This window comes from Lycium barbarum, chromosome 1 (genome assembly GCF_019175385.1).
Source record: "Lycium barbarum isolate Lr01 chromosome 1, ASM1917538v2, whole genome shotgun sequence".
NCBI lineage: Eukaryota > Viridiplantae > Streptophyta > Magnoliopsida > Solanales > Solanaceae > Lycium > Lycium barbarum.
In genome coordinates, this window is record NC_083337.1 from 139,883,163 (window position 1) to 139,899,379 (window position 16,217).

Consider the following 16,217-nt stretch of genomic DNA (forward strand, 5'->3'; position numbering starts at 1 on the left):
ATTTTCTTAAAACAAAAACTTCATGTAAAAATCACTAGTAAAAGTTAGAACATGATACCATGTATATATACTGCGGTCCCGGTTGGACTTTGACAAACCCTCTCTAGAATTTTTACTGTTTAAAAGGTGATGAATCAAGAAAACATGAAAGATGATAAGAAATTGATCTCACTATTTTACGATAGCGTAGAACAATGTTAAGCACAGACAAAAGATATAATTTAAATCACATAAGTGGGAAGAAATCAATCAAGATGAGACTCAAGAACTGAGTCTACTAAGATTAAGTATCCAATAAGAGAAATATAATCTAAATACGAGAGGAAAGATATCTAATATCTTGTAGTTTGCTATCCGAAAATGTTTGAATACCTTGTAGCTTAAATGTTACTAATCGAGATCATAGAACTAATTTAGTTTTAATATATAGAAATAGTATACTAGGTTTCAGTATTATGACCTCGGGTGTTAATTATATTGCCGGCTTATTGTTGTCACCCCAGGCCCAAGACGAAAATTTTAATATTTATTATTTTTAAAATTAATATATAAAATCTATTTACATATAAATATATTTGGTACGATTAGGTTTTTTTTTAATTTATTTTTATAAAAATAAAAAGCAACCTAATTATTCGATACGACTATAAATTTATATAAAAACCGTCGGTTTTCTTAAAGCAAACCTAAAAATCGGTTCTGTTGCCAAAGTTGATTTTTTAAAAACCATTGACACCCCTAACTCACAAGAATGTTCCATTTGTTGGAAGTTCTTTTAAGAATGCAATATACATTTAAATCAAAAAAAAAAAAAAAAAAAAAAAAACAGTAAGAAAGAATAAACTACGCATGTGTCCTATATAAACTACGCATGTGTCCTATGAACTAGATACTAAAAACACACATTTTGAAAAAATAAAGAAGAAACACATACATTTCCTACTTGATAATGACTATCAAGCATATCTTTTATTCCGATTTGTCTAGATTTATAAGATTTGAGTGAAGAATATTAAATCAATTTGTTAAAATTTTATATTTTCATTGCTATACCGTTGTTGACTTTGATGTTTGTATATTTGCTTTCTTAGAAATTGAGTATTACTATGGAAAATTATGATGTTGTTTTTGGTTTCTTTTTGTCTCGTTCATTTTCACATTGTGATTAGATTGAATTGTCTCCATTCGATGGGCAAATTATTATTTAGAGAGAATGTTCTTTTTTTAGAAAAATTCTCCTAAACATTTTGCTCTATAAATGAACATTTCTGAACTAGTAACATATTCAAGATCAATTATATAACTTAGGTTCGTTAATCATTATACCCTTCATATTGGATATATATGAAAAAAATAGGAAAATGTAATCGAAACATAAGTATTTTTAGGATATGGAAGAATTATTAACAGGCATAAATGATTTTTTTTTTAATGTCATCAGTTAAATGTGAATATTAAGTTATAGTATTTCGAATGACAAATGGAAGTTTTATATTATTTTTAATTAATTAATAGTTTAAACACGATAAACTTGTGTCTACTTATCAACTGTTTCTCGAATCACTATTGAATGTGATTCTATGAATCGAAACAGAAAGAATATCATACAGAAGAGTCCAAACTCATCTCTTTTATGAAATTTTTAACGAATTATTTCGGATGGACCAAACTGACATAAAAATTGTGACACGAGAAAACCACGTAAAAGTACAACTTACTCCTTTAGTAATCGTTTGGACATATAAAATGTAATAAATACTGGAAACAAAAGTAATTTTAGGATATAGAAGAATTAATTAGTAGGCATAAACGAATTTATTGTAATGTCATTAGTTAAAGGGATAATTACACTCAGTATCAATCGGGGTACCAATGCTATCAAATTTAACCCATATTTGAGTTTCTTGCCCACAGTAGACGATCTTCAATTTAAACAAAAATTACTTTTCAAAAAATGACCCATTCCCCTCTTCCTCCCCCTCTCTCTCTCTACTGCCTCCTTCTTTTTCGTTTTTTTTTTTTTTTTTTGGAGTTCGCCACTGCCTCCTTTTTTTTTTTTTTTTTTTAGTTTTTTCTTAATTTCCCATCTCCCTCTGTCACGCCAGATCTTTGATTTTTTTTTATTTTGTTTTTTTTTTTATTTCCCCTCTCCCTCTGTCACGCCGGATCTTTGATGTTTGAACAGTTGGTTCTGGTGGTGGTGTTGGAGTTCGTCGGAGAACGGAACTCTAGCGATGACTATAGATGGGTGTATATAAGTGTATATGAGTGTATAATATTGTATGTCAGTGTATATGGGTGTATACACCGGAGAACGGAACTCCGACGATGACTATATATGGGTGTATATGAGTGTATAATATTGTATATGGGTGTATATGGATATATGGATTATAATATTGTAAAATATTGTATATGGGTGTATTATATTGTATAATATTGTATATGAGTGTATATGGATATATGAGTTATAATATTGTATATGGGTGTATAATATTATATATGAATGTATATGGGTGTATAATATTGTATACGGGTGTATATGGATATAAGGGTTATAATATTGTATATGGGTGTATAATATTTGTATATAGGTGTATATGAATGTATATGGGTATATGGATTATAATTTTTGTTTAATATTCTATATGAGTGCATAATATTGTATATGAGTATATGGATTATAATGTTGTATAATATTGTATATGAATGTATATGGGTGTATATGGGTATATGAATTATAATACTCTATTAAAAAAAATTAAAAAAAGGAGGCAGTGGCGAACTCCAACAAAAATTTTTTTTTTAAAAAAAAATGAAAAAGAAGGAGGCAGTGGAGAGAGAGGGGAGTTTTGGGTTAGAGCTTCGCAATGTAAGTTTTGGGCTATTTTTTTTGCAATGTAAGTGGCCCAATTGTATATTTATGAAATTTCCCCGTAGTTAAAAGCAAGCCCCCCCCCCCCCCCCCCCCCCCCCCCCAAAAAAAACAACAAATATTAGATGTGAAGTGAAAGTGAATTAAATTATAGTACTTCAAATGGCATATGAAAAGTTTGGTTTTATTTTTAGTTAATAGAGGAAAAGTAGTCTCTTGACAAGCGCCTTGCACTTGATTGTCAAGTCATGTACTTAAGATAATCGTGTATCGCTTGACATTTGAGTGTAGACATTTTTGTTAAGTAATATCAATATCATTAAGTTAATAAATTGTCTTTCAAATTGTCTTTCAATTTATACATGAATGAATATAGTAATGTGTTTTCCGAATGATTCATCTTTACCTCGAAAAATAAGTCACTAGATCACGATTCATATTGATCATTCACAAAAGCTTGAACTTTATTAAAAAAAATTATATATAATTATTTACCTAATGCTTTATTTTAAGATAGACCAAATTCACAATTTTAACTAGGACAACTAGGTAAATTAGGCAAATTAGGCTCACCATTCAACTAGGTTAAGTCTTGTTTTACGTGATTTTCTCGTGTCACGATTTTCATGCCAATTCAGTCAATCTGAAATAATTAGTCAAAACTTTCATTAAGGTGTCGGGTTTGGACTTTTCTACGTGATATTCATTAGAGTCATAATTTCAATTACATTAAGTAAGTCTTGTTTTACGTGATTTTCTCGAGTCACGATTTTCATGCCAATTTAATCAATCTAATATAATTAGTCAAAATTGTCATTAAGGAGTCGGGCTTGCACTTTTTTGTGTGATATTCATTCTCTTTCAATTCGTATAATCACATTCAAGAATGTTTCTAGAATTGATTTATAAGTAGGCATTACGGAAAAAAAAAAAAGTTCATCATGTTTAAGTTTTATGCCTTTTATTTTGTAAAAAATAACCCAATCAATAACAAGAATAAATTATCATTTGAGTTTAGTGTTTTTCACTTTTTCCTCTACTAGTTTCTCCGCAGGTGCGTTGCACGTATATGCCAATTATGTGATACACAATTTTGTAAAATAATATCAATATTATTAAGTAAAGCATTATGTAAATAATTGAATATATAAAAAAATAAAGTTCAAGCTTTTGTGAATGATCAATGTGGATCATCATCTGGTGACTTATTTTCCGAGGTCAAGATTAATCATTCAGAAAACACATTACTATATTATTCATTCATGTATAACTTGAAAGACAATTTATTAACTTAATGTATTAATATTATTTTACAAAATTGTGTACTACATAATTGGCATACACGTGCAACACACGTGTCGAGAAATTAGTAGAGGAAAAAGTGGAAAACACTAAACTCGAATGATAATTGATTCTTGATATTGATTGGGTAATTTTTTTACAAAATAAAATGCATTAAACTTAAACATGATGAACTTGTGCCTACTTATAAATCGATCCTTGAACCATTTTGAATGTAATTCTACGAATCGAAAGAGAATTAATATCACGCAAAAGAGTCCAAACCGACTCCTTATTGACAATTTTGACTAATTATATTAGATTGATCAAATTGGCATGAAAATCGTGACACGAGAAAATCACGTAAAACATGACTTAATGTAATTGAAATTATGACTCTAATGAATATCACGTAGACAAATTCAAACCCAACTCCTTAATGACAGTTTTGACTAATTATTTAAGATTGACTGAATTGGCATGAAAATCGTGACACAAGAAAATCACGTAAAACACGACTTAATCTAATTGAAATTGTTAGTTTAATTTACCTAGCTGGCCTAGTTAAAATTGCGACTTCGGTCTGCCTAGGTGTTCTTTCGGATAAAATGAATATGAATCCAAAGAAATGATAAGAATTGGGACTTTGGTCTACCAAAGTGTCCTTAGGACTCGTTTGGCTGTAAAAATTGTATTCATTTTTTTCGGTTGTGAGAAATAAAGCGGAAAATTACAATATGCAAACACAATTTGATTAGTTAATGAAACACAAGCAAATACGAAAAGAATACTTTTATCATAAAAATTTCCAAAGCCTAGTCTTAACTTGTATAAGAGCTTCTACAATGATTTACAAAGTTTGAAATGAAATACAAACTCCAAATGAAAATAAGTATTGCCAGTAAGAAGAGAATGAACAGAATACACATGAAGAGACTCCGAGCTGCAGGTCCGGCTAATAGCTCACCCAAACATCTCTGTGATATTCTCAGGATCTATCACGAGGTTTCGAACACCAACATGGAAACAACTCTACACTCCATAAAAAGTGTAGCAAGAGTAGTATGAGCACAACACAAGGCTCGTAGGTATCATAGGCCAACAACGATTAGATAACACATATAAATGAGCAGAAATCAACGAGTAGAACATATAAGCAATCAAGTACAATCACTAAATTTTTTCGGATAACTTTTCACAACGACAATAGGTACAGTAAGTCTCAATATTCTCCGAACATAGCCTAGGTTAAAGCTTCTAATCCACAAGTCTACCAAGTTTCTAAGTAATCACTTAACAAACAGGCAACAACTCAAGTAAATCACCAACAAGAATCCAATGAGGTAATGTGCGATGCAATGATATGAAGTACAATACAAATGGGATACAATGCCCTCAGGCCTCCTTTCTGTACCATACACATATGCCAAGGGCAATGCCTCATAGCCATGACCCATGGGGGACCCGCGAAGTCCATGTACCCCTCGTTCCGACAAATGACCTCGGACACGAGCACTCTCTCGCTCCGATAAATGACCTCGGATTACGAGCACACATTTCGCTCCGATAAAGACCTCGAATCACGAGCACACATTCCGCACCTATAAAGACCTCGGATCACTGACTCTCATATCTTTTTTACGCTCTATGGCAAAGACCTCAGAGGCTAAACTCTCTCACTTATCATCATTTCCAGTTCCATAATCATATCAAATCACATATGCAATATGGAATGTATGCTATGCATAGACATCAATATCAACAACACCACACATAGTGGGATCAACAGTCACCTTACCATGTACTGCACATCATAATTCATTCCTTTTCAATAACCTTCCGACTGATAAGTGAGATATCAAGAAACAGAGATGAGTACAATCAATTCATAATTACAATGAATCACATATGAAATATGGGATGCAATGCCACACATGAAATCAACCTCAAATACACCACATAATATAGGATCAACAAACATGCCCTAAAATGCGTACTAAACTCAATTCTTTAATGTTTTCCTTCCTTTTTCATGAGGCAGGTGAGATGTAACAATGTGCACCATAGAATCAATAATGCAAGACAAGAATACTAAACACAATCCAAGTCATTACTTTCAGCCTTTCCTTTCCATGGGATAAGTGGGACTCAAATGACAAAACAGATCAATCAACTAACACATGTATTAGCAAACATGCAGACAAGCCCACATAACAGCTGACGATACCAACCTAATTAGAATTCACCTCCACACCATGCCCGAAGGCCTATCATGCTTTTCCATCAATCACTACCATTTACATACGATTCTCTAACCGGAGTTTAAACATAAGTAAGCCGTAACCTACCTCAAAGGCCGAACATGTGCCACGAACCTTAAACCAAAAACTTTCCCTTCCGAATAGCTTCTGAACAATCAAAGTCTAACAATTTATTATACTACATTAGATTCCGGGACATGATAACCATATTGCTATAATACTATTTGAAATAAAAAACGACCTTTAAAAAGGAAACCCGGCTCCACAACAGCAAAATTGGAAATTCAAGTTGAAAACGATTTACCCAAAGCTTAGGAAGTCCAAATATGTACCAATTTTTCATCACAAACTAGTCTTATTTTAGCATCAATTTCATTATTTCATCAGAACCCCCACATTTTAATCTGTTTCGAAATTTGTTTAAAAATCGAAATTGGAGTTAGAATTAGTTAACCCAAGCCACAAATCGTAAAATCCTTTCAAAATCATCCATGAATTTAGTTTTGGGGGGGGGGGGGGGGGGGGACCATTATCAACCTAGGGTTCATATTCATCAAACCCTTATTTTCCATAACCAAAATCTTTGAGAAAAAGCAAGATTCAAACTTAGGAACTAACCACCCAATGATTTTAATGATTAGGATCCAAAAATTTCCCAACAAAACTCAAATTGGATGAAAGATGGTTCAAAACTCATTTTAGGGTTCATAACCTAAATCCCCCGATCTAATTCATAATTCCTACCATAGATTCCATACATAATACATGATTAAATCATAAAAGAGTATAGGGAACTTACCCCAAAGATGAATCCCAAGAAACTTCAACCAAATCGCCCCAAAATCTCTCTCTAGGTCTCAAGTTTGTGGATGAAAAGACTAAACACAAAATGGGGAATACAAAGGGTTTCTGATTCAGCTATCCCGTATCTGCGGACCATCCCTCGCAAATGCGGGATCGCATCTGCAGAAAATTACCCGTAAAGGCGAACACACTTAAGATTCGGAATCTTGCAGAAGCGGCACACTAAAACCCAGAAAATTCTGATTTTTCACCAAGTTCAACCCGAAACCCGAAAATCATCCGAGACCTCTCGAATACAAACAAATCTTACAACCCACCTTAAAAAACACGCTACGAACTCATCCGCACCCTCGAAATTCCCAAAAGAGGTTATCTTGACCCAGTCAACCCCCAAACGCCCAAAAACAAGATTTCCAACCACAAGACCAAAATACCCCCCGAGCGCCTCAGGAGCCGAACCAACCATCCTACCAAGTTATAATCGACCTTCCGAACCAAATGGAGCTTACGGAAACCTCAAAAAGACTCATTTACCCAAAAGTCAAGTATTGGTCTACACTTTTTACTTATTCAACTTAAAAGCTCTAAATTCCTCAAAATCAACCAAGACCCACCCGACCACCTCGGGAATTGTTCCACCCATCCCCGCAAGTCAAATGTACTCTAACGACACTAGGGGTAAAAAGAGTAAAACGCCTAAACGACCAAACGAGTCGTTACAGAAAATCAGTGCTTGACCCTGAAAATCTCAATTCCAAGTTGAAGTTGTAATTGAAATTTGAAAGTCAGCTTATATCAATATAACGTGTTCATTTTTCACTTTTGAAGCTTTATTCAAGTACATTTGAACCTAAACACCATTTCAATATTCCTTGCTAAAAATATAACCAAACACAACTCTATTTTTAACTCCAACTCTATCCACTCTAAATAAAGAGGAAAATGTTTGAAATATATGGCCAAATGCCTACTAAGTAAGTAAATCTAAGTTAAGAAAGAATAATGTTTAAATTTAATTGTGAGCCCTTTGATATGACCGGGTTGCAAAGACTAATTGAGATTGTCCCCGTGATCACGGGGCTGATAATGTACATGTCTTTCTTTCTAAAATCTGTATCTCCCTATCCTTAAATTTAAGGTGATCTCTCTCTCTCTTATCAGACAGTGACCTGGAATAGATTTGAATACTTCTGTCACATAGAACTACTAAAATAAATTGAAAAAACCACCCCCAACACACACACACACACATTAGCAAAACCGTCCCCCCTCTCTCTATTCTTGTGTTGAAATGATGTGAAAATTTAGAGAAACCCCATCTTCAAAGTTCACAACTTTACACTTCAAAGTTCAAGAAAAACCATATTTAGAGTAGTTACATTTCCTTAAATTGAGATTCTTGTTTGTTTTGCAAGTGTTTCTCTTTTCTTTTCCAAGATTCTTTCAGATCCCTTGTTGATTTCATGGGTTTGTGATCTTTTTAAGGTTGTTTAGGTAAGTATACACATTCAGTAGCAACTGCATTTGCAGTTATTAACTATGTGTTCTTATATGTTAGTGCATTATTAGTATCTTGTGGGAATTAGCTCTGTGAAAATGGGGTTTTGTGTTTTTGGGGTTTGGATTTGTAGATTGAATCTTGAATTGAGAAAAATATTGGATCTTTTTTGTGGGTTTGGAGATCTAGTAGAGTAAGTGTCGGTTTACTGATTTTGTCGTCTTCTGGTACTGTATTTGGATTTGGTTTTTGAGTTCTTTGTAATGAACTTGAATAGAGAGGAATGGATACATAAGATTCATATCTAGACCCCAACTAATTTGGATTTGAGCCATAGTTGATGGATAATTTTGATTTTTAGGGTGCTTTTAACTTGTTTCTAAGTTCAGTAGAAATGGTATTGACTTGCTCACTGAGAGAGCCAGTAAGGTATTGTGTATGGTTAGTTTGTTTGAAGAGCAAAGTAATTGAAATATTAGTGGTTGTCAGTTGTCACTTGTCATAGATGAGAGTTTGTAGTTTCCTGAAACTTGAATTTTCAAAGTTGAGTTTTTTGTAGTTGTAGCATTGCTTTGGTAATCCTTTATTTACAATTTGTTTTCTGCTGGATTTGTTGTTTTCTCGGGTATGAGACTATTTCTTTAGAGCTTATTATTAGGGTGCTGCCTTGTAGGATTTTGGTTGCAAATTTGGAAACTTTATAGAGCATGATGGATGTTGTCAACAACATAGCTGTTTCTGGAAATGGGTTGGGCTTTGGAAATGGAGTTCACCAACTTCCAGAAGGTGTTGCTGGCATACCCAATGGGATGATGCCTCATGCAAGTTCCAGTAATGAAGAACTAGAGAGGAGTTTCCAGAGCACTGTCGTATTGACTGATAGTGAAACAGTTGGATCTTCTGTCCAAGAAGTCAGTAATGAAACTACGATAACTGTAGAAAGCAATGCTGGTGTCAGTTCTGAGGTTAGGAAGTTTATTCCGCTTCTTTTTTAACTTACTCAGGACATTTTGACACCACAGTTAGGTAATCACTTATTTACTTATACAGGAACATCAAGCAAAAGAATCTGATGAGGGGACGAACAGTAAAGAGCAAAAGACTCCAGTTAGGGCAGGGAATACTAAGAATTCAAGCCCCAAAAATGGTGCAGCCAAGAAAAGTAAAGATGGAAAAGATTCATCGAGCGGTACCCTTGCCTCCAAATCACGTCCTAAACAGCCATCTTCGATTGATGCAAAGGGTAAATCATTCAGTGACAAGAAAACTGCTGAGTACTATTCAAAACCTGCATTGCCTCATCTAAATGTTAATCATGCTAAGGTAAATGTCTTAGTTATAATTCAATATTGCTGCTTCATATGCTTCTGTTCATTGTTATCAGTATCATATTCCTTTTCTGCTGTCTTCTAGCAGCAACCTGGTCATGCTGAAGTAGCATCACCATCTCCAAGTGCTGCACAGTCTGAAGGCCTTAAGTATGTCCGATTGCTCTTGTATTTTCTTACCTGTTGCATGGACTCCTATGATAGCTATACTGAGAATGTTTTCAAAAAATGCCAAACAATTAATGATAACTTTTTCTCCTGTGGTTTGTGAACTATAATTTTGTTGCTGCAGGGAAAAAACTAAAGTGATGCCTTTGAAGAAAGTACCCCCTAATAAAGCTGATGGAAGTGCAGAGTCATCCTCGTATCCTAAATGCGTTTTTTTTTTTTTTTGTTCTCTTCACTCCTTTGATCTGGAGTTCTTATTTCTATTAGCATGATAGAAATCTTTCAGTTTATCCTTGATCACTTTATAGCAGTCCTACTGCTGCATCAGATGCCAAACCTCGCAAAGTAGGTGCTCTTCCGACTTACAATATCAGTTTCAAGTGTGATGAAAGAGCTGAGAAAAGGAAAGAGGTTAGCCCTCTGCTTGCATCACTGAAGCTTATAATATTTGCTTGATTATCTTGCACCGTGAAGTCAACTTAAGAACATTTGTCTTGTGGCATTTGGGCAGTTTTACTCCAAGCTTGAAGAAAAAATCCATGCACAGGAAGTTGAGAAGAATAATATACAAGCCAAGACAAAGGTGTTGTGACTCTTCTGCTTCTGGATCTTCTCGGTGTAAAACATTTCTTGTTGTAGGGTTATCTTGTAGCATTCCCATTTATTTTCTTTCATTTCTCTTACAGGAAACTCAGGAAGCTGAGATCAAAATGCTAAGGAAGAGCTTGAAATTTAAAGCAACTCCCATGCCAAGCTTCTATCAGGAACCTGCACCTCCAAAGGTGGAGTTGAAGAAGGTAATTTTGTGCTGTGTTGTATGTTAAGATGCCGAGAAATACAATCTTATACTGTGTAAAACAACTATTGCTATTCTTAGACATAGTATGTTGAATGTTTAGTGGTTCATTGGCTCAAAATGATTTTGTTACTGATCCTTTTAGCGCCAAATAGTTGATATTTTGGATTTAAGTAATAAATTTCATTTGCTTTAACCTGAAAACGTGTGATGATACATATATTAAAAATTGAAATATATTTGGTGGCGGGTAATGTGGAGCACTGCTTAACTTTTGTTTTTTGTGAAGCTCTAAATATTGTAAATGAGTTAGGTTCAAGTTCATACTTAAACTGATCTTTCGAATGCTTTCAACTTGGCATTTAAACTGCATGCTCCGTCAAAATGTGATGAACTATTGAACTACGAAGAAAGAAATTGCAGTACTACTGAGATCTGAAAAGAAAACCTTAGCTACCAATTGTTAAACTGGATATAGCTTGGTAGAGTCGGGAGTTCAGTGTCTTGATACATTTATGTGGAGATTGACTTAATTGGGTAAAGCTAGTTTATTCATCACCATTTCTTGGGATATCATAAGTGCTTGGCATGATCAAGAAAAAGAAGTGCATAATAAACTTTGTCTCTAGTTGAAGTTCCAGCATAATGTGACTCTACTTTTTGATTGTGAATCTCTACTTTTTGATGCATAACTGATGTGGCTGATCTCTGAGTGAATTTTCAACAAGTATAAAATCTGAAGAATATAGTACCAGAATTGATAAACTAGAATTGTAAGATATGATTCTGGTGCTTAAGTAACAATAGACAAGGATATGAGTCTGGTGCAGAGATTCATGATACTGGAAGTCCTGTCAACCATTTTCCTTGGCCCAAATCAACCAATGAGAGATCTACAATGCCTCATAAGGTGCCATCTAAATGCTGGACTAGTGACTATTATTGTAAGCAAACTCAGGGAGAGGCAAATGTTTGTCCAGTGGATAAGCGTGATAGCACTGTGAAGAGCACACCTGTGGTTCTTGACAGTTCATCGTAGACTAGATATATTCCTGATTCAGTAAATCTTAGACTAGGTAATTGGCCCGTTACTTATTTTCTCTTGAAAGCACTCTCTTTCGTGCTATATACACTACAAGACGTCCCATAACAACCATAAATTGGAGTGCCTCCATCTATTCTACTTAAGATCAGTTAATGTTAAAGGGTCATCTAGGCAAGCTTGGTCAAAGCTAGCTTTTATAAGCAGGTGGTATAAGAAGATTTAGGAGCTCCCGTCACTATTCAGTTGGCAAAGAAATGGAGTTGGGAAACTAGACAGTATGAGGAAATGTTTCTATTGGTTATCGGAGATTTTCTCTCCAAAATGTTAAGCAAAAGTTATGTGTTCTGAAGCGAAATTCAGGCACATCTACATCTGCCCCTATTTATTGTGTGCAATGTATATTCTATATCTGTACATATGTAAATATACCAAGGCGTGTAGCATGCACTTGTTTAGGGGTATTTATCGCATTGTGATGTATGTAAGTAATTGGTACAGTACGACATACATGCAGTTTTTTGCTAATTGTCAGTGTAAATAATAATCCATGTCAGTATTTCGAGATAAATGAAGGATTCTTGTAACACAGAAAGGGATAATTGTACAGACATATGATTCTGGTCAGAATTGGCTGTAATGACATTTATATTTCGTAATATTATGTTTTTGAGTAGATTGGCTGCATCTTATTGATTAAATTCTATTAGTCTGAACACTCATGAAAGATCAGAAAACTCAACTGCTGGGATCTTACTGCAAAGATACTAAAAGATCGTTGTAACCTCTAAAAGAAAAAAGAAGTTTTTCTGCTTTTCATGGCTTACTACAATTTAGACATGACATGCTTTTATCCAACAAAATTTGCTTTCTTATTTTCTTACGAGTTTTGTACATGTACAGCTGATGCCCCTATTAAAGTAATTTATTCATGTTTATTTTGAAATCTACAAGTTATGCAGTGTTTCTCTAACACCTTCTGTCGCTATGTTATGATTTTAGATTCCGCCAACAAGAGCTAAATCCCCCAAACTTGGGAGGAGAAAGAGCTCTCCCTCCAAAGAAAGAAGCAATGAGAGTGTGATGCGCCCAGGTAGGTTAAGCTTGGACGAAAATGCATCTCAAAATAACCCTGTCAAAGGCCATTCTCCTCTCAATGTTAAGAAGCCTCAAAGGAAGTCACTTCCAAAGCTTCCATCTGAGAAAACCAACTTATCCAATGAAACAAAAAAGACTTCCATTCGCAAATCTAGCTTATCCAAGGAACCAACTGAAGCTAATGCTTTACCCAAGGAAACGAGTGAAGTGTCTTCTCAACCAAACAACCAACACGAGCAAACTACTGAACTTGTTGCAGATGGTCAGGAGTCTGAAGTTGTATCAGCTGTTGAACTGAGCCAGACCGAGACTGGTGTTGAAGCTCAAATAGAGGCTAATCTGGTGCAGGAACGCATTTCAATTGAGCACTAGAAGCAACTACTGAAGTTGAATATATACTTATGGAGCAATCTGCAAAGGTATGAATAAGATTTGGTTTTATTTGAGAAGTGAATGCACTTGATATTGTACTAGGCAAACATCACCATTTTGTCAATAGTCAGCAGCAAGGTTGAATTTCTAGTGTTCTATCTTCTTGTGGTCATCAGAAATGCAGGCTACTTGCCTCTGTTATCTAATGTTGAGTAGCCAGAAATCCTTGAGAATTTTGTCTTTTCTATTAGTCGAATATCCAAGTACTTTGCAGTTGCAGAAAACTTGGGACAGTTCGGGCATGTACTGGCTGCTGAAACTCTTCTGTTGAACCAAATGGTTGTTGTTTGTTTATTGAGGTGTACTTATAAATTACATACCTTACATGATGCTTTAGCTTTAACTTTGTTTATGCATTATGAAATTACTATTCCCCTCTTTTCCCCCCTTGCATTCAGTGGAGTCATCAAGTGTATCTTCTACTTTACCAAAGCATTTTGTAAGTGATTGCCTTGATTTTGAGGCATTTCCACATCAATGGGTTCTCTTTATTCAATGTTCAGCTAATTGCAAAACCATAGATTTAGTCATGGAATTGATTGGCTTATTACATGCTGTCTTCCATCTTGTATGCAAATTCCTCTGACACCTCTCAAAGGAAATATATTAATCTAAAGTTTGAGTTAATAAGTCAAATTTTTTAATGTGGTTTCAAAAAGGTTAATTAGCACAATTTTATGAAGCTTATGTTGGTGAATATGTGTTTTCATAACCTAAATAAGTACCCAGGGAAAACAAAAAGGTAAAAGGTCAAAATAACCTCCCTCTTTTTCCTTTTTTCTTTCCTTGTGATTTGTCTAATGCTATATGTTTTCAATTTTATTCCATATCCACGAGGTCATTAAATAAAAGTATAGTCTTAACTCGCCTAAAGGTGCCATATTAATGTTCTGCTGATTCAACCTGTAAACAGTTATCAATAAGGAATTGAAAAGGTTACAATTTACAAATGTAAGGTGTTAAGAGAAATATGCATAAACTTAATAGGTGGGAAAAGAATTTTCTATTCAAGATTGCATCATTGATGGTGTTCTTGTTCATATACAGGAAGATGTTAATGTAAAAGATAGTAGCTAACAACAAAAAGAATTCCTTTTTTGTTAATAACTGAGCAATTCTCCAGAATCAGTGGTGCATAATTTGAGATTTGGTGATCAGAAGAAAAAAAAAGTCAACTTTTTTGTTCAAGAAGTGGTATAGGACTCATAAGGGGTAAAGTAATGAATATTAAATTCTGAATTCATAATTTCATAAGCATAAATGAATTTAGCACTAAAAATCTTAAAGGTTGAATAATGGGCGTAGACGAAGCCAATGTATGCATGACGTGTTTATATATTCAACTATTACTTAATCATGGTTAATTAATGTATACAATCATTTAACCATAATAAGTTGCATTAGTATGGAGTAAACGCCCAGTGTGGATAAGTATTTATCCCACATACATATTAAGGACATCTCTAACCTAAAAAAATATATATATATACTCTAATTTAAAAAAAAAAAAAAAAAGACATCATTTTAATATATTGGGACAGTATATTGTTGGTGTCTGGTGACATTTGTTGTTTCAATATAACGATTTTCCTCTTTTCTGGAAGAAAAAAAAAAGGCAGCGTTATGCACAAAATTTGGTGATCAGAAGAAAAAAAAAGTCAACTTTTTTGTTCAAGAAGTGGTATAGGACTCATAAGGGGTAAAGTAATGAATATTAAATTCTGAATTCATAATTTCATAAGCATAAATGAATTTAGCACTAAAAATCTTAAAGGTTGAATAATGGGCGTAGACGAAGCCAATGTATGCATGACGTGTTTATATATTTAACTATTACTTAATCATGGTTAATTAATGTATACAATCATTTAACCATAATAAGTTGCATTAGTATGGAGTAAACGCCCAGTGTGGATAAGTATTTATCCCACATACATATTAAGGACATCTCTAACCTAAAAAAAAATATATATATACTCTAATTTAAAAAAAAAAAAAAAAAAGACATCATTTTAATATATTGGGACAGTATATTGTTGGTGTCTGGTGACATTTGTTGTTTCAATATAACGATTTTCCTCTTTTCTGGAAGAAAAAAAAAAGGCAGCGTTATGCACAAAATATAATTTCCGTTACCGGGAATCGAACCCGGGTCTCCTGGGTGAAAGCCAGATATCCTAACCGCTGGACGATAACGGATTTATAATCTTTTCTGTGACAAAATTTACTAGTAGTTCACAAGTTAAAGGGAAAAACAACTAGCCGAGTAGCACTTATTTTTTAAAAAAGTACTACGTACCTCTTTAACGATTATATACTCAGTGTACACTATATCAGGTTAAATAAAATACAACTAAATGTAATTATTTATAATGAGTAAAATCAGTATATTAAAAAAATTAAGACAAATAATCTTCTAAAATAAGTTCATATACAGATAGATAAATTTATCAGATCATTTTAAAATAGATTTTGATGAAATTATTTATAATAAACGAAATCAGTAATCTGAAAAGTAAGACAAATAACCTTCTACAATACGTTAAACTGTACCAATGATGTAGAATTTTCATCAAACTATCTGTTAATATAAGTTAAATACATTCATAAATCATAAATGCTACAATAACTACT

At 33.7% G+C, this 16,217-nt stretch overlaps 1 protein-coding gene and 1 non-coding gene across 5 annotated transcripts; one reads left to right on the top strand and one right to left on the bottom strand.

Moving 5' to 3' along the window:
* The first annotated feature begins 8,247 nt into the window (after window positions 1-8,247).
* LOC132639883 (protein WVD2-like 6) lies at window positions 8,248-13,937 on the top strand. Of its 4 annotated transcripts, none has more exons than XM_060356277.1 (9): window positions 8,248-8,359; window positions 9,393-9,684; window positions 9,770-10,042; window positions 10,133-10,197; window positions 10,340-10,411; window positions 10,524-10,626; window positions 10,727-10,798; window positions 10,902-11,012; window positions 13,056-13,937. In XM_060356277.1, exons 2-9 carry the CDS (start codon window positions 9,427-9,429, stop codon window positions 13,521-13,523), a joined length of 1,422 nt encoding a protein of 473 aa, XP_060212260.1. In that variant the 5' UTR covers window positions 8,248-8,359; window positions 9,393-9,426; the 3' UTR covers window positions 13,524-13,937. The 4 variants fall into 4 exon arrangements, with proteins under 4 accessions (XP_060212260.1, XP_060212272.1, XP_060212254.1 ...); XM_060356289.1 differs by lacking the exon at window positions 8,248-8,359 and adding an exon at window positions 8,373-8,715 and having other exon boundaries at window positions 10,527-10,626; XM_060356271.1 differs by lacking the exon at window positions 8,248-8,359 and adding an exon at window positions 8,374-8,715.
* Window positions 13,938-15,710: 1,773 nt separating this feature from the next.
* Window positions 15,711-15,782, bottom strand: TRNAE-UUC (transfer RNA glutamic acid (anticodon UUC)). Its single transcript has one exon. It is a non-coding gene; the product is annotated as a tRNA-Glu (tRNA).
* Between the last annotated feature and the right edge of the window lie 435 nt (window positions 15,783-16,217).